This window comes from Pyrgilauda ruficollis, unplaced genomic scaffold (genome assembly GCF_017590135.1).
Source record: "Pyrgilauda ruficollis isolate IOZ18807 unplaced genomic scaffold, ASM1759013v1 scaffold98, whole genome shotgun sequence".
NCBI classification, from domain to species: Eukaryota; Metazoa; Chordata; class Aves; order Passeriformes; family Passeridae; genus Pyrgilauda; species Pyrgilauda ruficollis.
The window spans coordinates 1,273,213-1,296,269 of NW_024531932.1; the positions used below are offsets into that span (position 1 = coordinate 1,273,213).

General features: G+C 40.4%; 1 protein-coding gene across 6 annotated transcripts in view; it reads right to left on the minus strand.

Moving 5' to 3' along the window:
• Positions 1-23,057, minus strand: part of MYPN (myopalladin) — a 71,511-nt gene that overhangs the window by 31,187 nt on the left and 17,267 nt on the right. For 4 of the 6 annotated variants that reach the window (XR_005957057.1, XM_041490097.1, XM_041490099.1 and 1 more), the window contains 7 exons: positions 15,499-16,437; positions 7,759-7,934; positions 6,290-6,341; positions 4,091-4,238; positions 2,207-2,278; positions 1,861-2,002; positions 1,265-1,288 (listed from right to left, as the gene is read on the minus strand). Coding sequence is in view for 5 of the 6 variants with exons in the window: in XM_041490097.1 (XP_041346031.1) it covers positions 1,265-1,288; positions 1,861-2,002; positions 2,207-2,278; positions 4,091-4,238; positions 6,290-6,341; positions 7,759-7,934; positions 15,499-16,436 (1,552 nt within the window). In the remaining variant the exon portion in view is untranslated. Of the gene's footprint in view, positions 1-1,264; positions 1,289-1,860; positions 2,003-2,206; positions 2,279-4,090; positions 4,239-6,289; positions 7,130-7,758; positions 7,935-15,498; positions 16,438-23,057 lie in introns of those variants that run through there. The other 2 variants (XM_041490101.1, XM_041490100.1) reach the window with 2 other exon arrangements.

A 23,057-nucleotide genomic window follows, 5' to 3' on the forward strand; every position in this document is an offset into this window, starting at 1 on the left:
TTGAAGTCTTTTGGTTTGGCTAAGTAGCTGGGAGGAGGAGGGACAGTAACACCTAAAGTGAATGTAAATGTGGGCTGATGAAATTTCTTCACCTACTCAGTGACTATTTGTCTGCAATTTTGCAATAGACTTTCCTAAAACCTTACAGGATAAATATTCTATGAGTACTTTTGCACACTTAAACTTGATTGTTTCATGTCATCACCAAGGAAAACCCGACAGCAACACAGAGATTGTTTCCTATCAACTCCAGGAGAATAATAGTTTATTATAGTAGTATGATAACAGGACTAGTTTAAGGCATTATAGTATCTAGTTTATCATGCTGGGATCTGCCAACCACTGCATGCATGGAAATCCAGATTCCTTCTGAATGAGCAGCAGGTGATGAGGCTGTGACAACTGCACCCAACTGATTATCCCCTAAAAACTGCTTCACATTACTCAGCAGTGATGCCACTGGACAGTAACAGAACAGTGCAGTGGCTTCTGGTAGAAGCTCCATTTCTATATTCCTAAATATCAGACAGAGGCAGTTTCTTTCAAGACTCTTTTTGGGGTAAAAACCTTTCAAATAGGGCAAGGAGAATACAGAAGTTTATATTCCATAAGAACTAATACTCCTTTGATAATTTTCCATCTTAAGATGAGCGGCTTCATATCTTTAATTGCAAAAAGCATAACGAGGAGAGTGAATCTCTCATGGAGAAATGATCAAAGCTATAGGGCTCCTCTGCTCCAGCCCTGAGAAGTAGCCCACATTCTACCCTGATCCTTGGAATCAGCAGATCCAGCCACATTTATAGGATTTGCTGATATCAGGGGTGGAACACCTGATGTGGTACTCTCACATTACGCTGCTCGGGAGCACAGGGAATGGCTGACATGGCTGAACATCTGATGCAATGGTCCCTAACTGGTAAACTAGATAAAAATAGCTCAGCTCTACCTCATCTCATATACTTCGGGACCTCAGATGTACAGGGGACCCTCACACATTAATTTTGTTAATCTTTAGCTTGTTTAGATCCTGAGTTAAAACCAGGTCTAAGCAAAGTGGAAACATTTTCTGCAAAAGAGACTGAATTAATTCAAGTTACATGTTTGTGGAACAGTCTACAGTGAAATGTGTGCTACTAGTAGCTATAGAACACGAGGAAGAAATTATGTTAATTAAATAATGAAGTTTTAATATTTAATATTTTGTGAAGTTAAATCATCACATTTATGTAATGAAAAATTATGAACCTTTGATGATCCTCACCTGGTTCAGCCATAGATCGTGGTTCTAAAGGGAAGAAGAGAAGAATTATTAGATTGAATATAGTTATTTTTGCCAATATTTATTTTTCCTTAAGCACTAAATATAAAGTTTGACCCTCTAAATATGATGGAATACTCTTTCTGATCCAATTTTCTGTTTAAGGGGAGGTGAAGACAGCCAGGCCTTTCACTCAATGGTATATCAAGGCCATTGAACAATGTGAACACTTATGAACACTGTTGGGAACTTGGGAGAATAGGAAATAAATTCTCCAAGTAGCTGGGTGGGATTTTTTTTTCAGTATTGGCACAAATTTATTTTATCTTGAAGACAATTTCTGAAACTCTGACCCACATGAAATCAAGATATGATGAACCATTGTTTCACTTAGGTTTAGTTTAGTGTGGTATTTAAGGAATTTCTGTCGAATTTTCACAATTTTATCATTTCAGTGATTTAGAGAAAATTGCAGATGTTCTGACTGCATTTGAAAATTAAAATTACAGTTGTAATAAGAAATTCAGTGTTGCTATGTTAGCAATTTTGTTGCTTGGCTGTATTTTATTAGACACAATATTTTCACACAAGAAACATACTTTTCTGTAATATCCTAAAATCTGGAGAGTCTTCTATCAGTGTTCCTTCTCTATACCATTCAACCTTTGGGGAAGGAGCTCCTTTCACCCGACATTCAAAAACAACAAGCTGCCCCTCAGAAGCTGAAATATCCTGTAACATCTATTAGAGAAAATGAATAGACAGTCAGTAAATGTCTTCATGGTCTGGATGTAATACTGATTTCAGTAAGATTTAATAAAGCCACTTAAACCATTGAATGGCTTAGGAAAAGACTTTTTTTTTTTAGTTTTTAGCTCATTTTTAATTATCTCTCTTTACAGTTATCTGACCTCTACTTTTCAAATATGTCATAGAAGAAATTACCTTTGTAAATACAGGAGCAGCAATTATAGGTCTTCCATCCAGTCCTTGCAAATAGTTAGTGGGGCTTTGAGCCTGTGGATTGCAAAGCATCACAAGATGATGTTTAGGTGTGCAGACGTTATTTTCTCATATACAAGAGAAACGTGCTTTTGGAATGACATAAAAGAGATTTTAGTGGATGAAGTCCAAAGCAAAATACCTAATGAACAGAAATTCTCTTATGGACAGGTGCTGGTGATCTTCCTGGATAGGATAACAGCAAAAATGTTATTACTTTATGGCCTTACTCAGTTAAGAAAGAAAAGCTTTAGCACAGTGTATTGTAACATCTTTTCTTCATACTTCAATAAGGCAAATATATGTTGTCTGCTTGGTCATAGTCTTCTTTTTAAAATCCTTAACTTACAAAATAGTTATTGATGCTAATAAGGAAATATTAAGTCAAGTCACATGTGTGACTGCTACTATAATTCTCCTTTGCCAAAACCAAACCTTTACAGAGATGGGATATCAACCTGTTGATCCTACTCAGTAAAACAGAACGGAATTGTTTTCCCACTGGGAAACTTTGTTATATAGGTTGAGTATTTAATATCGTTTTTTATTTTAATGCAATAGGAGTTGCCTCAGAGCAGCAGAATTAATGATTCAGTATCTCAGGAAATAGCCAAATTTACGCATAAATGGTGCCTTATCAGCCAACAAAATTTAAAGGTAGTGATTTTTGAAGTAACTATTATCCTTAAGCATCTTCTTTCAAAATGGCAAAGTGTTGCAGAGGCTTAGTTCTATTCTCATTGTAATCGAAAGTAAACATGCATTAGTTCACCTGTTCAGTGTCTGTTCATCGGTTACCGCCTAATTCTGGGCTGTAAGCTTTGAAAAGGCACTGCAAAGTGAGAAACTCTTGAACTTTCCAGTTTTAAGTAAGTATGGCTCCTCTTTCCTACCAGGGAAGAATTCACAGCTGCGAATATGCTGTCAGCTTGCAACAAAAAGGACTCCCAGTGCACGGTGGTGTTAATTAGAACATGCTAATGTTAATTTCCTTTGATGTGGAAAGTAAAATATTATGTGGCAAACAAGCTTATTTACACATGAAGTAAACATAGCAGTGAAACGATTCCGCTTAAAGTACGTTTCATTGAAAGGAAAAGATTTCAAGTGAACTCTGTATCGAGGGAGAGGAAAACATGCGGGGCTGGGAAGTGGATGAGGCAGTCTGCCATGGGGGGAAGGCGCCTCGCACATCCAGGTGCCCTTCCAGCCTCGGAGCTGCGGGAATGCACCCGGATCCCGGGCGGTGTCAGGGCTGCGGGAATGCACCCGGATCCCGTGCAGCCCCAGGGAATGCAGCCGGATCCCGTGCAGCCCCAGGGAATGCACCCGGATCCCGGGCGGTGTCAGGGCTGCGGGAATGCACCCGGATCCCGTGCAGCCCCAGGGAATGCAGCCGGATCCCGGGCGGTGTCAGGGAATGCACCCGGATCCCGGGCGGTGTCAGGGCTGCGGGAATGCACCCGGATCCCGTGCAGCCCCAGGGAATGCAGCCGGATCCCGTGCGGCCCCGGAGCTGCGGGAATGCAGCCGGATCCCGTGCGGCCCCGGAGCTGCGGGAATGCAGCCGGATTCCCCGTGCTGGCCGAGCCGCCCGCTCCTCGTGCTCCTCCTGCAGCCGGGGCAGGAAGGTCCCGGTCCCCGGCCAGGTTTCCTTGGAGGCAGGGCCTCTCCTCGGTGGCCTGGACGGCTGCCAGGCTCAAAGCTGGAGTTCAACAGCAAAGCAAATGCTAGAAAATGTGGGGTTCTCAGTCACAAACTATAGAAGAAACACTTGATTAAGAGCTCACTTTTAGTGCTCGAAATGCACCGTGGTGTCCCCCCTACCTGGTTAACTGGTGTTGGCACAGTCTGGACAAGAACAGACACAGGCTGAGCCTCAGCTGGTGCTGCCTTGGAGGTTTCTTGATGCTTGGTTGCAGTTCTGACAGCAGGAGATGCTGCATTCACAGAGGTGTTGGCTGCCTTTGGTTTGCTGTGAAATATTAACCAAGAACAAGTTCTCTAACTTGAAGCTAGAGCTCTGTGCGAGTCCCTAAGTCACATCTGTCTCTGTTACATGCCAACCCCAGCCTCACTGCTGGGACTGAATTCCTCTTGATCCAAGCTGCTCTGTACTCCTAGCAAAGCTGCATTGGGTGAGTCAGCCTGCACATCTGGCCACTCTAACCTCTCATCCTTGGTGCAATAAACGGCCTGGATTAACCCAGCTGTGGCTGTTACCAGCTCAGAGCAGCATGAGAAAGCAATGCTGCTTTCACAGAGGACACTGCTGCTTTCTATTTTGTGAGGAGTTGGGCCTCTAAGGTAATGCAAATACTGTGGTTTGCTTGGATACAGGTTCAATAATTAATTGCTGAAAAATAAGAGACATGCTTTCTGACCAACATATCATCAGTTTTGCTACTGTACAGATTGACACCTCTTCACTTTGTGGTTGTTTGTATATGGAAATACAAGAGTTGACCCTTTTTAATTTTATTGCTGGGTGAAATAATGCAGACAGTGACCAGCTGGTCTTTTAATTCAGTTTGAGGTTCCCCCCAGGAAAGCTAGCCTTCAAAAGAGAGAATGCTTTACTCAGAGTGAAGGCACAACTGTTGTGATCACTGATTTCTCTTTTGAACTTTTTTAGCACCTGTTCTCATATTAACTCCCTTTAGTTACAGGTGTTCAGATTGGTGTGATGACAGCTGCAAGCTAAGCAGAAATGGAGACATTCTTATTACACCCAAACCTGGTCTTTCATAATGTGATCGAATGAGGACATCCTACTATGATGTCAGAGCAGCATTCTGAGAAAAAAATTACCTCACAATTTGATGAGGTAAGTGATTTAGGGATGCCATCAAGTGATCAGGATCATGGTCAACCCTACACTGACATCTAATGAGATGAATGTGAAAAAAAAAAGAAAAAAGCCTGTGACATTTGGACAAGGCTGAGCTGGAATGGAAAACTTCACAATTCATCCCAAACTCATTAGCAGTACATCCCAAATTTGAGACTTTCTTAACCTTAAGTTTTATAAAACCCCTAACATTTATCAAAGTCTATAAACCAATTCCATCTAAAATACTTTATGACCTTGAAGTTTAAATTGCATACAACAGGATTTGCTGTCAGCCTGAGGTCTTCAGTCAAATACACTGCAAATGTCTTCTCTTTGCATTTTAAAAACTGGCATTTGTAATGAGTGTAATTCTCCTTAGTGATGGAAAAAACCAACAGGGTGCATAAATCTATCTGATTAGGCCCTCTTTTATCAAGGACTGGTTGCTTTTGATGTTGAATCTGTGCATACAAAGGAGTTCAAAATAAAAGACTGCTTATTTTAGTTTTCAACCAGTCTGACTCCCTTTCTAGCTAATAGAAGGACTTTGATTCTGAAAGGTTTTTAACAGCATTGGATCAGGTTCTGAATCATCAGGGGATGGATTTCATTTAGGAAAAATAAATAAATGAATAAATAAATATTTCTCAGATTTTAGATTACATCTGACATGTTTTCTTTTTATAATTAAGTAGTATTTTATACCATCACTTCAGTTCACTGTAGTGAATGTCTATTAATTTCTTTATCTTAAATCTGAATAATCAGTCTCTACCTATATTCTGCCAAAAAACTTCTGTATTTTCATGTGAGAAACTGTACTGCATTCTTTGTCCAAGTCAGACACTTAAATCAGCATTTAAGCTGGATCTAGTCAAATGGCTTTTGTTTTATTAAATTAATTTTAGAATTTCAATCTTTATGATAACAACTTTCCTTTTATATTAATATTTAATAATAAAATTTCAATTCTTAATCCAAAGTTGAGGACACAAAAGCAAACAAGTGTTTGTTCCATACTATTTGTAAGGCAAACAAACAAGGGCACAAACAAAACCCAACCCAACCAATCCAAACTAATCCTAAACAGAATGATAATGTCTTGGAAGCTGCAGTGAGATATATAAAATGTCTGCACTGGTGGGTTTTTTAACTGTAAGAAATATGGGAGGTGTAATTGATTTTAAACTTACTGATCCATTTCGTCCTTGATGATTTCACCTTCAGAGTCAGAAGAAGAGATGCCTGTGGGAAAAAAAAAAAAAAATAAATTAGCAGAGGGGTTTTGAGTTTCTCTCTGAATGATACAAACCTTTGTTCAGCTTTGCTGTAGAGCACTCTCTGGGTATGGATTCTAAAGCTGCTCCCAGACAAAAGATCCCACTGCAGGGGAAGTGAATCCGTGCCATACTGTGGAGGTGCAGAAGTGCTGCTGGGATAAGGCAGATTTGGGAGGAGGTGCAGCTGAAGTAAGGAGAGCAACATCCAAGAGGGAATAAATACCTGGCTGTTCCTTGGGTTCTTTTTCAAATGCCACTATGATTTGTTGTGAATCGAGTACAAGCTTCCTTCTCTCAGACACCTGATGCTATCAGATTAAAAGGAAAAAGAGAGAGACCTGGGATTGTAGCTGTTATTCTCCAGCTACGGCCTTGTACCACGATGTGAAGAAGATACTCGCTGTTTACTAACTGCTGTTAGTTACTGGGACTTTGTGCACTTCACTGCGTTGGAATTTGCATTTTCTCTGCAGTTGCTGCCAGTGAACATCTCCATCAGCCATGGCTCCCATCCAGCACCCACTGAGCTGGGTAAAAGCAGACCTTGGCCCCTGCCTTGTAAATCCCTGCCAAGCACAGACATCTCCCATTGATGTCAGGGGCAGTGCAGATACTGAAAAAGGATTTGTCCTTTCACTGTCAAGTTAGAGTCGTGGAAGGAGAATAACAGCAGAACGAAATTATCTTCTGGGCAGTGCTTTAATTTATGAATGGCCCCACAGTGCTCAGGGATGGTGCTCATGGTATGCTTCTCTGAGAGAAAAAGAAAAAAAATCCTATGTGTTTATTTTAAGTTTATAGTCATGATAGCACAATAATGGAGTCAATCTCAAATCTTACCCAAGAATGTGTAAAAAAGAAATATAATAAATAAACCACTCTTAGGCCTACTAGTAAAAAGCATAAGGAGAAAGAAAGGACACATAAGTCTGCAAACATATATTCTGTTTGATTTACAGCATCTACTGGGCATGTAGAATATAAAATTGATGGCATATTTATTTTGGTTACAAGGTCCCAAGAATGACTGTAGGGAAAAGGGATTAATAAGTATTAGACACAAAGTTTAGTTTCTTACACTTCTGTAGAGTTCCACAGACAAAAATAAAAAGTAGTTTCAGAATCTGAGTATTTTTAGACTTGGGTCTTGCAGTGAGATATATACAATCTCTGGGAAGTAACACAGAATGAAAGGCCTGGTCTCTTGTCTGAAGAGTGTTTTACAGGAAAATAATAATTTATATTAGTAACAATGGAAAGTGTTGACTCCTGCTATGCTTTTTTATGGCAAAACCGTCACAGTTAGCAAACAAGATACATTATTGTATCTTAATCCTATGAGCAGTTTCAACCATCAGTTTCTGCAGCACTTGTAGGATTACCTTCTATGTAAATCTCTGCAGAAGTGGAGTCTGTTCCATAGATGTTGGAAGCAAAGCACGAATAACGCCCTGTGTCCTCCTCAAAAGCCTCAACAATGATCAGGGAGTGTCGGTCGCCTGCCTGGATAATTTGGATGTCTGGTGAGTTTTCAAGCTCCTTCCCTTCACAGTACCACCTGCAAGGCAAAAGGAAATTGTTTTTCAATGCAAACAAGTTGATGACTAGGATGATAATGTTTGAAGTTTTTCTCATGATAAAATTGGTAGGTTTAGCCTGAAGATTCTGACAGAGTACTGCAGGTAAGTATTTAATCAACAGTCATAGGAATAAAATATGAATGATTTTCATAATATTCAATAAAGAGTAAAAGAGCTCTGAATTTGGAACACTGTCAATCCAGCTCTGAATTTCTCTGGAGGTACAATCAGATCTGTGTAGTGGCTTAATGTGCAGCAAAAACCACCCAACTCTAAGTCAACAAATATCCCTCAAACTTGTGTTTCTTAAGTTCATGTTAATTCAGAATGTGACTGAAATTTGTCTTTGTCATATATTTAACACAATCTGCTTTTTGAAAGACGTCAGAAGTGTATCACAAGGTGAGAGAGTTGATCTATTACAATCGAGGTGGTTCCACACAGAAACAGCCAGGAGACAGCTGCACCTGGAGTGCTTTTCTGCACAATATTTCTTGCTCCTCTTTAAACACTGCTACATATCCAAGAATCTGTTGGGCCCTCTTGAGCTTTCGCACTCTCATCTCAGGCATTCCTAAGTCCCTCAGTGTTCAGAAGGGTTGTTTCAGTGGAAACTGCAGGAATCCACCCAAAAGGAAAGCAGCACCTTCACAGAGAGCTCTCTAGCATGTGTCACTCTGAGCTGCTAGGAGGGGAGAGCAGGAGAGCAGGACTGATGGATGCTGGTTACAAGGCAGAACAGAAGCATACAAAGCAGGTGGGTCTGCAGAAACAGATTCAAATTAAATCTAGGCTTTATAAAGAAGATGTAGTGCTGTGTATCAAGACCCAGAGTTAAATGTTTGAGATAATATTCAGAAATACCTGTAATTATAGATAACTAGCTAAATTTGAAAAGCCAAACTTGAGTACATTCATCTTCACTGTAACTTTTCTCATGAAGATTGGTAGATGAATAGATAGATATAAAATGCCACTAAAGTATTTGTATTTTCTTACTTTGACTTTCTTAATTACATGTGATTAGCTACTGCATCTTCTGCATGTGAGGATGGGGGCTGTCATACTGGCAATATTTTTTATTCGATTGACTTAAAAAAAATTAGTAATGATTTCATCCATCTTTTATGGTAACTTGGTAAAACAATCTGTTGACATTTGACTGGTACTACAGAAGATAAGATTGTTGTGGAAAGGATAAGGATAGGTTTTTTAAGTAAGAAGTTGTAATAATTAATATCTCCTGTCTTACACTATAAGGTACTTCAGTACATGTCCATCTCAGATATTTTAGAAAAACATGAATAAATAAAATTTTTGATCACTCAGTTGCAGAACTTCTAAACAAGTTTGTGCTACAAATTAAGCATGAAGAAAACCCCAAATTAATATATTGAAAACGATCTCTAAGCTGTCCATACCAGCAGAAACCCAGAAAATAACAGAAGTATAGCAGAGAATTGAGGAAGGAGCCTCAGGGGGGCTCTGAGGTATGGAGGAATGCAGACCTAGCACTTCAGTGCTGATTCTGTAGCTGAGCAGAAGAGCAGGCCCTGTTTGTGCCCATGAGTGTGAGCCATCCAACATGGCTTTCTCACAGCACACAGGGAATTCCCTGCATTTCATTCACACCAGAGATGCCCCGAGCTGCCTTCTGTCTGTGGACACTTCCCAGGACTGCACTTTACTCCAGGTAGCTTTCAGCAGCCATTCAGCTGTTTCCCAAACCTCAGTGCAGCTTGTTGAAGATGCAGACAGTGTTCTGGCCACCAGCCAAACCCATGGAGCACACAGCGCCTCTGGAAGCTGGAGAGCCAGCTGTGCTCCCACAAAAGGGAGCAGTAACAGCAGCACAAATCCAAGGTGAGCTGGCACATGTGGAAGGATGAGCAAGAAGCCCCTGGGTGTTGTGGCTCAGATGACAGATCCACCTAACCCAGCACACTCTCCTGACAGTGCCCAAAGTGACACCGAGGGAGGGTGCAAGAGCAAAATGATCTATACATGTGTGCAAATTCACTTATTGCCCTGGAGTGTGTGACCACTCTCTTTAACTTCTTCCCCAAGGTGTGAAGCAGCACTTAAAAATAGTTCTAAAAATGTGAAATTGCTGGTCTTAAAATCATAATTTATAAACTACCTCACCCTTTAAGATTTCATGATCACAGAATCATTATCATTATTTTCCAATAGATTAGTCTGTATGGTTCCTTGCTAATATTTATTTTGAAAATACTTATCTTTATTTATGTTATCTTTATTTTGAAATTATTGGTTTGTGTGTCCATTCAAAATACATTTCTTTTAAAAATAATTATCTTTCTACCATCTTTTGATCCACTTTTATTGGTCATACTCTGTCATTGTCCTGTCAGATCCTCCAAAACAAAATTCTTCAAACAGAAGGAACAGCTACAGCTATTTTAAACTTTGCCCATAATGGCTTGCCCAAATCTGGAATTTTTACCTCTAATGCTTGGATACAAAGAGGTATTTTTGACTGGTCCCCAGAAGTGAGTATCCCATTTTCTGTTCAGTGCTGTCCTCACACAGTGTAGGTACAGACACCAGAGCTCATAGCTGGCATCCAGAGCACAAACCTCCCGTGCCTGTGATAGATGAACAACCCTACCAGGAGCAAGTAGAGGAAATGTGCATTACAGGGTCGATTGAAAATATCCCGTGGCAATTATTAGTGCCTTTTCAAGTTCCAGACTTGGGAATTATATAGGATTCCTGTGATACTGAAGGGAGAATTTTTAAAAATTCTGTTTACATTATGGTTTATTCTGCTGCTGTTCTCAAGAACTGCAGTTGGTGATCACTGAAAATGGTCATGTTATCAGGAGAGAAGGTTTATGTATGCAGTTGTGTGACTACAGGCACAAATTTGGTATATGAATGTACAAGTTGCCTTTTAGGTGTGTAACTCATGTAGGCAACTGTGTACTTTGGGACATGAGTCATGGCACTTACTCATGTCTTTTTATATACCTACTCCATGCTTCTTCCTTATACTGTGGCCTTGTTTGAGTGTGTGAGCCTTAGCAGATATCAATAAGCATTCAAGAGAATACCCGTGCTCTACAATTTGATTTCATTTCCAGCAGCATCTTTTCAGAACATTAAAATAACTTGCATAGTACAGTGATATTATATTTTTGTGTCCACTTAAATGTGTTTCCTTACTGAACTGGCACATCAGGCAAAACACATTACACGAAATGCTGTGATATAATTGCCATTAAGGTAGAACTCACTGTGTTACTGATCACCTTTTCCAATTAACCTGTTGTGTTTGTGCAGAGTTAAGTCTGTATCATACTTTTGTGAGGCACAATTTCATTTTCTTATAAGCAAATTTTAAAACACAAGCTAATTTTTACACTTATTTTATTAGTATACAAGTATTATATCCCTTTAGTAGACTCAAACCATGAAGCAGTATTGAGTTAATTGGTTTTTTTGCAGTTATTTTTTCCTTTGGTTAGTCTCAAATTTGCAGCATCAGGTGGTTTAAAATTTCAGGAATAAACTCCTGTTTCAAACCTGTGTTTAGTTCTCTATGCAGCATGTTCTGTAGTCACTCTTTTCAGCATAATGTTCAAGTGTTTTGAGGTTAAGTTGGAAAAAGGAGCATGTTGTGTTGCAGAGTGCTGTCTCGTAATGCTTATAAATGAAAACCAATGGTCTCCTGTGAAGTTAAGCTTCATGGAAAACTTTGGTGTGGTGTATCTACTCTGTGGCATTCGCATTCTCTGAAAAATCCCTTCGCCCAGGATTTTTCTCCTGGCAAGCTGAGAAGCCTCAGAAAAAGGGAAACAATTCTTATCTCATTTGCTTCTCCTGTGTTTTGCTCATGTGGAATGTGTTTGGAGATTATTTACCCACAGGTGATTGTTTCATTGAATTCTGCTGTGAGTTGTTTTCACTCTTTGGCCAACCAGTGCCAAGTTGTGTCGGGACTCTGGAGAGAGTCATGAGTTTTCATTATTATCTTTTTAGCATTCTGTAAGTATCCTTTCTGTATTCTTTGGTACCGTATAGTTTAGTATTCTTTAATATAATATAGTATAATAAAATAATAAATTAACCTTCTGAGAACATGGGGTCAGATTCATCATTCCTTCCTGCCACAAGGGTCCTTGCAAATACAATACTACTCCTTCCTTGTTAACATTTGGTTTTACACTTACCATGAAAACCTACATGGCAGCAATGAAATGTCAGCTCCAGGGCAGTTCTGACACTGAGATACGTGCCATGGGTGGAGTAGCAGTGCTCTGCCACTGACATTTCATTCCTGCCATGGATTGCAGCGAGAGCTTCCTCATGCAAGGCAGGTTCACATTCAGCACAGGCAGCGTCATCCCCTGTGCCAAATTCATCCTAGGTCTTAATCCATTGACTCGACTGGAGCTGAATGTAAGAGAAGTTTGGCTGTAGACTGAGCACTAAAACAGGGAAATGTTTTCATCTGGCAGCCAGGAAGAAAAATCTTAATTAATCTTGCAGGGTTCCAGAGTTTCTAAAAGTCTGTGATTAGTTGCAGGTCTGGTCTCAAACAAAGCAGCATAAAATGCAGCTTTTAAGCTTTGTGTGCCTATGTTAAAGAATGTTTTCATGGAAACCTTATGACATACAGCCTGTTTTTAGAACATTAAATCCTCATGACACTTCCAGCATAGCTGTGTATGCCAAACCATGCAATGTGATTCATCAGTAAAATTAACCTAAGAGTGATGTGCCAAACAGTTTGGAAAAATGTAGACACCTCTGAACTTGAGCGAAAAGGGAGTGCTCTCCTCACAGAGGGGAGTAAATGTCACACCTACCATTACTCACAGAGAAGCAGAGCTGTGGAAGGGAGCATGAGAAGGAGGTCATCAAACACTTTGGAAATACACCATACATTTCTCTCAAAGGCTTGTTTCTAACCCACAGTGCAGTCGGAGCAAAGCAATCAGCAGGAATTGCAGTGGTGCTCTTTAATTGCCAGCTAAGGTTTGAGCTAGCTGGAGGCACACATCCTGTGGTATCAGTCTTCAGCTGATGGCACTGAAAAGTGAGTCACTTCTCTCACAAATTTCTAGATAGGCTGGCCAAATAAGTTCCTCTGAATTGCGGGCTTGTTTCATTAAGGCTGAGTTACCTTTAAAAACATTTGGGCGGGTCTTTCTGAATTCAGCCAAGAGGACTTAGCTTTCCATGTTCTGGTGTTTCACATCAGTTCCCCATTTCTTCCCCTGCTCCACCATCGAGTTTTCTTTCCCTCAGTGAGCCCTTGTGCTGGATAGTTATGTACCACACCTGTAATGTTTTATCATTGCCATGGTTTGGTAATTTGATAAATAATCAAAATGGTATTTTGACCCTGATCCATCACGAATGTAATTTACACCATCTTTTACACCAATTTGGTTTAGTACTATCTTGCTTTCAAACATGGTATCTGTCCTTCATATTTTCCAGTCCTTTCTATCCCTGTGATCAGCTTCTTTCTAAATATCCTGTCTCTAATTTCTCTCTTGTAATCCCCATTACATCAGTTTAACCATCAGACTGCTCCTAGTGTTGATTGATTAACTGCATTACAGAGCTTGCTGAATCCTGTTCTTGTTTCACAGTGCTCTGGCTTCCCACAGTATGACTTCCACTTTGTAATTATATCTAATATATGCATTTTAAGTCACTTGGGATCCCTTTCTGTGGTTAGGAAGTCCATTTCAAGTCAAAGGTCATTAAGCTTTCTTTCATCAGTTGCTGCCTTGCCAGCTGGTCCTTTCCTGGGACTGCTGATTTTTTTTTTTTTATTTCTTTTACCTATCTATTAGAATCCTTCTGCCCTTGCCCTGCTCCACAGACACAGAACTAACTCACCATAAACCTTGGAAAAGTCTTACCCTCCAAGCGAGACATTTGGCAATTCTGAGCACAGTTCTGCTCACAGTCCCACAGCTATGGCAAACAAGATGCCTCCATCACTCTTTCAGAAGCTGTGCACAGCAGATCAAAGATAAGCATAATTTTTAGGGGAAAAAAAGCTGCATTCTTCTGGTCCCCATGATTAATGCTACACAAATCCCACAGTACATTCTGTTTTCTGGTTTCCTTGTGCTGCAGCAGTGACTAACAAGGCCACAATACATGGAAGCATGTGAATATTTATCACTCAGTCAAGTGACAATTTTTGCACCCTCTCTTAGTGTTACTTCTGCACAGTGGTGGAGTTGAAAGAATCTTGGATGAGCATGACAAAGTTTTGTTAATAAATAATTATGATCAGGAAACTCTTCAAGGAGCTAACATTCCCAGCTTTCTCCTTAATATAGCACATACATACACACACAGACACAAGGGAGAGAGAATTCAGAGTTCCCACACTTGTCACTTATCTTTTTTTTTTTTAGTTAAAATTGTGAAACTGAAAGCTGAGCCTGATCTTTTTCTTGAGCTGTAACTGCTTGGGACTAATTTTCCCTAGGGGACTTCTTTCTCCCTGTCCCTAATTTCCTATATCTGATGGATGCTTATTCTACAGAAGTGTAGTAGCTCCTGTGTTGAATGGCATTCACATAAGTCACTTATTTAATTAATCAAAATTAACAAAACCAAATGTTGAAATAGAAATTTCAACTAAAATGCTTCAGTTTTGTTGGGGCACAAATGGACCCAAGCTACAAAGATAACCATCATCCATTTCTGTGGAATCAAGTGGTTCCTGCGTTGGGTGTGCAGGCATTCTGCTCATCCTTGGTTATCTGTAGGATGAGCCATCACTCCTGGCCTTCCAGTCTGCCCTTGCAAGCCTTCAGTGACTCCAGAGTGTCAGCTTCTAATTCTGGTGGTTGTTACACACCTAAACTTGGATGACATGAGCACCTTGTCACTTCTGTGTATGTCAACAGCACAAACATGACTGCTGGTATAAGGACAGTGCTGTGGCCTTCTGGAAAAACACCTGGATTGAACTTTGTGTGTTGGAGTACAGACTGTGAACAAGCAATTCAGTGTTCACCTGTTCTGAATATGAACAAAGCCAGGCTGAATTTGTGCTCAGGTTCAGATCCGTAAGAGAAGATGATTTCACTTGTTGTCATTGCATTATAAGCTATGAATGATAAAAGGGGAAAAATAATTTCTCGCTTCCAGGGATCCTACTGACATTTTTATTATTAAAATGATTTATCAAGGCAAGTGCCTGGAGAAATAAGCAAAAGAAGTGTTCAGAGTCTTGCTTTATAAGCAGAGAGTGTTCCTAATACCTAGAGGATGATATTTCCTGTTTGTTTTCTGTTAAAAAACCCCGTAATTTCTGGCACTGTTTTCTCTTTTAGTCAGACTCCTCTACAAGTTTATGGGCTGAACACAATACCACATTTGTAATGGCTCCACCAAGGGAATGCCTCAAAACTGTTAATTAGAGCAGTGAGTTTACACTGAAGCATAGTAGAAATAATATTCTTCCCAAACAAGGTATATCCCATTTGCACACACCTACCATTACAGAAATACAAAATGACAAGTGCAGAATATGTTTACCTGACTTCAGGTGCTGGGATTCCTACCACAATGCAGTCCAATTGCACTTTGGATCCTTCAGGAACTTCCCTGCTCTTCAGTTTTTGAGTAAAGCGTGGTGGCTGTCCAATGGGCTCATCAGAATATACAGATGCAGATTCTGATTCTGTTTTCAGCTCTGCACTTGTTAATTGACTGATAGATTCCAGGTTTGCTGCCTGTTGATCATCTGTTTGTTCAAAAGTTTTCTCTGCTTTGTTTTCCAGGTCTTGAGGTGTTGGAATGGAAAGCCTTTCTCTGTTTTCTGATGTGAGAGACAGGTTGGAGCTACCTTTTTGAGCAGACTTGTTCTTGGAATCAATTTTGCTCTTGTAGTTTTTGCATGTTCGGGGTCGTATTCTTTCAGAGTTGTGAGCTTTAAAAAGTGATGAGAGCTCCTCAATGAAATCTGCTGCCTTGTTTAGGAATTCCTTTTTGGATTCTGATTCAGAAGGGAGGTGGTGTTTCTTTAGATCTTGAGAACTCCCTTTGGACCCCTTCGTATTTCTGACATGTTCCTGACAAAAGTTGGAGTGCAGGCCATTGTCTGATGTTTTCAGAGCTGTAGACTGGGCCATTTGTCTGTGTTTTCCTGTGCTGTTCAGCTGATCTGGGAAGCGCTGTGAATGTGCCTGAAGCTCATCCTGTTTAGTTTCCAGTGGATTCTGATCAATAGCTTGTCTTGCCAGGTTTACACTTTCATCAAGCTCTTCTTGGCTCAAAAAGGCAGACAGATCTGGGAGGTCATCTTGGGCAGCTACCTCATCTGAATCACCAGAAGCATTGCCATAGTGGAAATGATGAGAAACTGGCTCTGATCTGCTTCTTTCACTCTTCCCTTGGTGCTTAGTTTCTGCTAAATAACTCTCTCTCAGAAGCTGAGATATTGAAGTTGAGGTTTCTAAACTGTCGTCTTGCATGCTGCCAACAAAAAGGACAAACATGACCACGCCTTATCAATAGCAATCTTTTTGATTGAACACAATGACAGGCTTCTGAAAAGCAGAACAAAACATTTCCAAACTGCATCTGTGTGCTGAATACTTGGAAGTACTTGTAATACTTGAAGCATAAGGATGGCCTTGTGTTAAAGGCCTGCTTCTGCACATCCTGCCAGACGCTGCTGCCTTTACCCAGTAAAGTTCATCTTTCATCACTTTCTACTGTCAGGAGCCTCACATAAAGTAACTGAGAGTGTGGTGTTTTCTACCCTGTTCAAGGCAAAACTTCAACTACAGAGCTATTAACTGTCTCAATGTCAAATCTTCATCATTGCTGACTTGTGTTTCTTAGCTAAGAAACAATCTCACCAGATTAGATTAAGTGTTGGATATTTCAGGGACTGAAAGTTGTTGAGAATAACAGTACTTTAAAGTGAAGTAAATTTAGCTTGAAAAGCATTGAAGTAGTAAGTAAATGAACCCTCAAATCGTAAGAGGGATGTGAGGAGGAAGGAAAAAGAACCAAAATACTCTATAATGACAATTTTTCATGCATTATAGGAGGCTATAATAGTGCTAAATGTCCCACATCTTATTAAATCCAGCATTATTTCTAATAACTATTTAAAGTACGTAGAGAACTATGTCATTATTTATTGAAAGTAAGTAGAGAACTGTGTCATTATTTGATGCAAACATAATTTGTACTACAGGGCTTTCAGAATCATGTTCTTAGGTCATCCTGATTCTGAAAAAATGTACCACATGAGATGAGAGCATGGAAGCCCATGCTTAACCTGCCTGCCTGATCAGCAAAGCTGAAGTATCCCTTTTGATACTTGAACGAGTGTAACTGAGTGGGGTTCTCCCTTTTGTTTACACGAGGGCCATGATGAGTGCAGAGGGATTCAGACACCCTGATAACACCCTCTTCTTCTGCTGTCCTAAATATGGAGACAAATGACTGCTCTGTACCCCATTCAGAGAGCTGATTCCTCAGGTACTGAAACAAGCGCATGACTGTTCACTGGATCTGTCTCTCCAACTATGTAGCGCTCATTATCTCCCTCCTGCTTCATTTTTGGTGTGGCAAATCTTGCTGCAGTGGTTTCAGGTATTCCTACCCCAAGCTGTCTGGTTTCTCACCCTGCAGAAGGTTCTGTTCCTGTCGTGACATCAAGAAAAGAGAACATCCATGTCCCAGCATTGGCCATCTCCGTTCACAGCCTTGTGTAACAGCTGAAGTTATCAGGGAAGGAAAAGTTAAAAAGGTATTTCTGCTGGGAAAGGCTTTGGGCTTTTCTAGTGGGACAGTTGTCCCTGGAAAAGGGATGCTTAAGAACAAATGAACTGGTAATGTCTCATACTGCTGTAGTATTTCTTCCTGGAATGTGAGTGCCAGCCCTTATTCCTTATTTACAAAAAGGAGGGTTTCAATTTAAACTGTTTATATTTTTCTTCAATGAATGAACATACAGCTGTCACAATCTGATGTGCATTTTGAGACCTTAATCCCTCTGCTTGAGGCAGGTTTCTTTATACTGAAATCCTCTTCCTTATGTAAATATTGGGCATTTTGTGTTTATTGATTTTACTTTATTTTCATAATATTAAACAAAGAAAATCACTAAGACTACAGAGGCACCCAATCAAAATATTGCTAAGTTTGTACCTGTACAATGAACAAGAAATAAAATGCCATATGAATGGTAGGCTTTTAAGCACACCGTGGAGTCCCTGCAGCTGAGCCAGGCTCTGTGATACCAATTGAACACTTGGCATTAAATTATCTGGTGCAGCGTTTCAGTGAGGCTGTGGCACGTAGAGAACATTGATTTGGGAAGCCCACATGAGGTGATATCATGAGCTGTTTCATGACTGGACACAGTTTATAATTTAACCTCTTAAGAGTACAAAGAGTTCTCCATGAGGCTTAAAGTTCCTGCTCAGTGGAAACTGCTTTTGCTTGCTCAGCTTTAACTTTTTGGGCAGCTGTGCCACCTTAGTGCAGCTGAACGTGTTTCAGGGGCTCTCTTCACTTGTTTATGTGCTGATCGCAGACTATGTGCTGTAAAGGTCACAGCTAAAGCTACAGTTTCAGCTCCCAAGAGTTTAAATCCATTCTAACATAGGGAGTTTACAGCCTGGAGGACAGACCCGTCCATGAATGAACTGCAGCCTAGAACCTCTCCACGTGTGAGGTAGAACATCCAGCTCCTTGTAGCTTTACAGGACACAGTAGAAGGCTGTATTTTACATGGCTGGAGAAGTGTGTATTTTACAAGGTGGCAAAATTTCACTTGCTGCATTTCTTGGCCACTTTTCTGCAGCATTTCAGAATGACAGATCTTCATCTCAGTGTCTGTAAAGGTCATCAGGGCTGAAAAAAGATGATGCAGATCTTTAGAGGACACTGGATGCTCTAAGTAGGGAAGGAGTATTGTGTAATCAAAACCTGAAGTCAAATGAACGTTAAGAACTCCTGTAATGGATTTGTCTAAAGAGTATCCATATACTGGCTGAGAGTACTCAGGGTTTCATTTGCCTCTGTTGCACAGACATAAGTGCTATTTCATTGTGCTATGTCTGTTTCAACAGAGGTTGTTAATCACAGTGTAGCTTTTCTGCAGAAAACCTTAGTCAAGCAACTGTGTGTTCAGTGTGGTTGTTTGAGACTTCATTCTGGTTATATTTGACACTTGGTTCTTGCATGTCTTCTATTCATCTTTTGATGAATCAAAAGCATTGAAACATGAAAGAAATAATTTCTGCTAATTTGCTTAAGGAGAATCACTGCAACATAAGGAGCTACTCTCAAAGGTGTGTTTAGGCAAAATAATTTTATAATTCTAGCTTGAAAAACCCTAGTGAGGAAGCCAGTGTCTGTTAGCAAAGGGAGGAAAACAAACAGATCCCCAGCAAAGGACCTGGAACAACTTCCTTCCTTCTGCCCTTTGGAGCAGAAGAGGTAGAAGGGAGCAGAGTTCTCCTTCTAGAGTTGGGAAGCAAGATATTAATGAGAATGAATCTGATGCCAGATTCTTAATACTTAGAGGGCCATCACTTTTCTTTAGAGCTCACCCAGGGTCAGAATTTTATATCTAACTCTTCTCTATTTTCAGCTTGTGTAGAAGATGACTTTTTATTCTATTTTTAGTAATGAAGTTGTTGGGTTCTAATCAAATGTAGCACTTTGAGGCAGTGCTTGTCTACTGAAGTTTTAAAATATTTGGAACCATTTTATATTTTTAATTTAATGGAAAATGGTAAGTTTCAGCAAGTGTTGCCGTGAGGCAACTGGGCAATCCCATTATGGTTATTAATTCTGCCTTGCTTATGCCTTCAGAGATGTCCATTTTGTTGTGGTTTTCTTTCAAAGAACTGTGCTCACTGTATTGTAATTGCAGCTGTCTCTGCTGAGACATCAGATAAGTGCAGATAACTGTGTGGAGCAGGCAGGAAGAAGGACAATCTAGCAGAAACACAGTCACCAGCAATCTGTGGTGGCCATGAAAGCACCAATGATTTTGCTGACTGGAAAAGTGTGGTAATGAACGTGTATCAAGGGCAGGAATTGCATTGCTGGTGACAAGTAATGTCTCTAAACTGGTCTTATTTAGGAGGAAATGGGGTGACTGCCACCAGCAGCCTGCAGTTCTCTACTCCTGACTGGCTCATTAGCTCCAGCACCAAACCACAGCACGAGGGCATCTTTGGCTTTCCTGGGACACCAACTGCAGTGACCTTGGGCTCCTGCTATCTTGAAAGGCACCAGAGGATGCCATGAGCAAAACTGACTCCATTAATTTCTTCACTCTGATAATTCAGTTTCCATTAGGCAACTAATTGAACAAGCTTTGAGTTTCCAGGAGCCTATGGTTATGGCAATGTTCTCTTATTAGCCAAGGGATCTTCAGGATTAAATATTCACAAAGGTAGAATAAGTTTCCACAGTTTGTCTTGGGAGTGGCTTGGCCTGAAAATCCTTACATGGAAGGGAGGAAATATGTACCACTGGGGTCTTGCATAGAGTGACACTAAACACTTTCATTTCTTCTTGTTTGAGTTTTCTTAGACTCATTCCTGAGTCACCACTGAAAGAATCTGAGTTTTTCGTACAGAAATAGCATTAGTGAAATCTCAGCAAGCTTAAGGGAATCCCAGATATATCTGATATATCTCCATTTTGTTTGGTGAGAACAGCTTCTAATGCTTGATGCCCTAAAGAGAATTTTTCAAACTCTCCTGTGTGTTAGAATAAACAGGTTGTATGCAATTAGCAGATTTAATGCAAAAAGCATTGGAACATCTTCTTTGGCTTTCAAAAGTTAAAAGGAGAAATTTCAGTTGGTACATGTTGTTCCTGTCTTATCTTTTCAAGCTCCCATTACTTCTGCTGGGAGTGCTTTTGTGTGAAACCCCAGCAGCAGAGCAGCAAGCAAACAAACTGCTGCTTCTGCTCTGCAGAGAGGCAGCTTTGTGGCCTTTACACAGCAGAACTCTGCATGCCCAGCCCCTCAGTGTGGAAACAGGAAAATTTAGCAAATATTAGAGGCTCTGTCTGCTTTGTGGTTAACTTAATTGCACATAAATTGCATTTACCCACAGAGAGCTTAACATTTATGGGGGTGTTCCAACTGTATGGTCGCAGCTGTGAAAAACAAGGTAAGAGCTGACACAAGTGCTCTGCCTTGCAGGAGTTGGAGGATCACAGTCACATTCTCTGGGCTTGCAGGAATTGTCACTTAGCAGTTGGTATTGTCACTGTTTCTGGTACTGCCTGTTGACAAGCTGTGGCTGCTGCAAGACAGGCTGAGACTCCAGACACAGGAAAGGTTGGGCTCGAGTAGAGGACTAAGGTTGTGTGTTTGGGGGTGTGTGTGAAGAGACATTTTTAAAATAGTGTTTAGAAAGCTGTGTGCAAGAGGGTGCTTTACTTTTCTGTTTTAGACACTTCAGTGGCTTTGATTTCCATTCCCTGTAGTGAGTCAGATAACTAAACTCCCAGTTTCAAGTAATGTGATTAAATATGGGAAATGGAGAATCCCCAGACTCGGGAGCGTAACAGAAACAAAATCCCTCAGAAATGGGATGGGATAAATCCTCTCTCCAAGTTATTCTGCAGCAGACACTGCAGGAGCCCTGTGTGCACTTGGAGTCATGCCCTGGCCCATGACCTCACTGTTACAGTATTAGACACCCTAAGCAGGAGGAAATACTCATCTCTGCTTCAAGGGAAAAGCACATTAAGAGCTCTCTAACCTTTTCAACATTTCCTTTGTACTCATATAATGAAAAGATCTTTGATTTTTCACTCTGATCACAAAAGATCTTCCTTATTTAATAGCTTATATTGTCCCTTAGTGTTCTCAAAATGAGAACTGAGGCCCTTTATCCCAAGTCTCGAGTTCCTTTTTCCTCCTCAGTGAATCTCCTTGAGCTGTAAGGCAAACAATGTCTTGAAGAAAAAACATCTCATTGAAAGAAATACATTTTCAGCTGATTTTTAAATTAAAAGTTCTGAAAGTAAGACAGGTGATGGCTGTCTTTGAGGCCTGCCTGGAATGGTTCTCCATCCTCCTCTCCCAATGACCTGTGCAGCCAGGTCTCAGATATCAGGACAAGTTCTGAGAGAACTTCAAGTTCTCACAATGGAGGGAAAGTTTTTATTGATTCAAGTAATGTATATAGTCCTCTTTCCTTCAAGGATTGCCCATATGAGATAAAGTTTATATGAAAGGCCAAAAGAGTTGCAGCAGAGACCCACAATTTGATGCTGAATGTACATATGGAAGTCCTCAATGAAAATATAACTAGCAGATAACAATATTCATTTGTCCTGGTTCAAACACACACACACACCACTCTGCTAGACCGCAAATCCTTTTTCAGGGATTGTGGGCCAGATGCTCTAAACTCAGCATTTCTGTGGCTCCTGCTGGTAGTGTGTGGGAGCAGTGCAGAAATCCACACATGCACGTGGCTGAGGATTTCAGCTTGGGACTGAAACTACAGCTTAGCTCAGTGTTCAGAGCTACTGCACAGGCTCAGCCTAGACTGACAAATTACAGCCCTGCAATGAGACTTTGCATAACTCCAAGTGCTGAGCAGTTCTCCCCGTGTGTGAGTGGCAGCAGTGGCAGGACTCACACACGGGTGGTGGTGACTGCAGCCCTGCCAGCGTGCGCAGCCAGAGCCAGCAAGGGCAAACTGAAAAAGCAGGGCTGTGCAAACCTCATGGCATTTGCACATCTCTTTGTCTGGAAATTTCAAACCCGTGGGCTGGTTGGTTTTAAAATGAGATTCAGTTTTCCTACAAATACAGGAAAAGGGAACTTAAGTGTTAAATTAGGCACAAAAGAAATCTGGATTGTGTTTTTCTTCTCAGGTTTTTCAGTTGTGCCTTTCTTTTCTCACAGTCTCACTATATTTCTTTCTGTCCACTGTTCTTTTTTATGTTTTTTCAACAGTCATCCCTAAGAGCATTGTAACATAAAAGCCCTCATATTTTAATCACATTTTCAAACTGCAATGTTTAAATGAGGTTTATATTCTACAGGAATAATTCGCCCATTCCTGTACATTATTCTTGTTTATGAA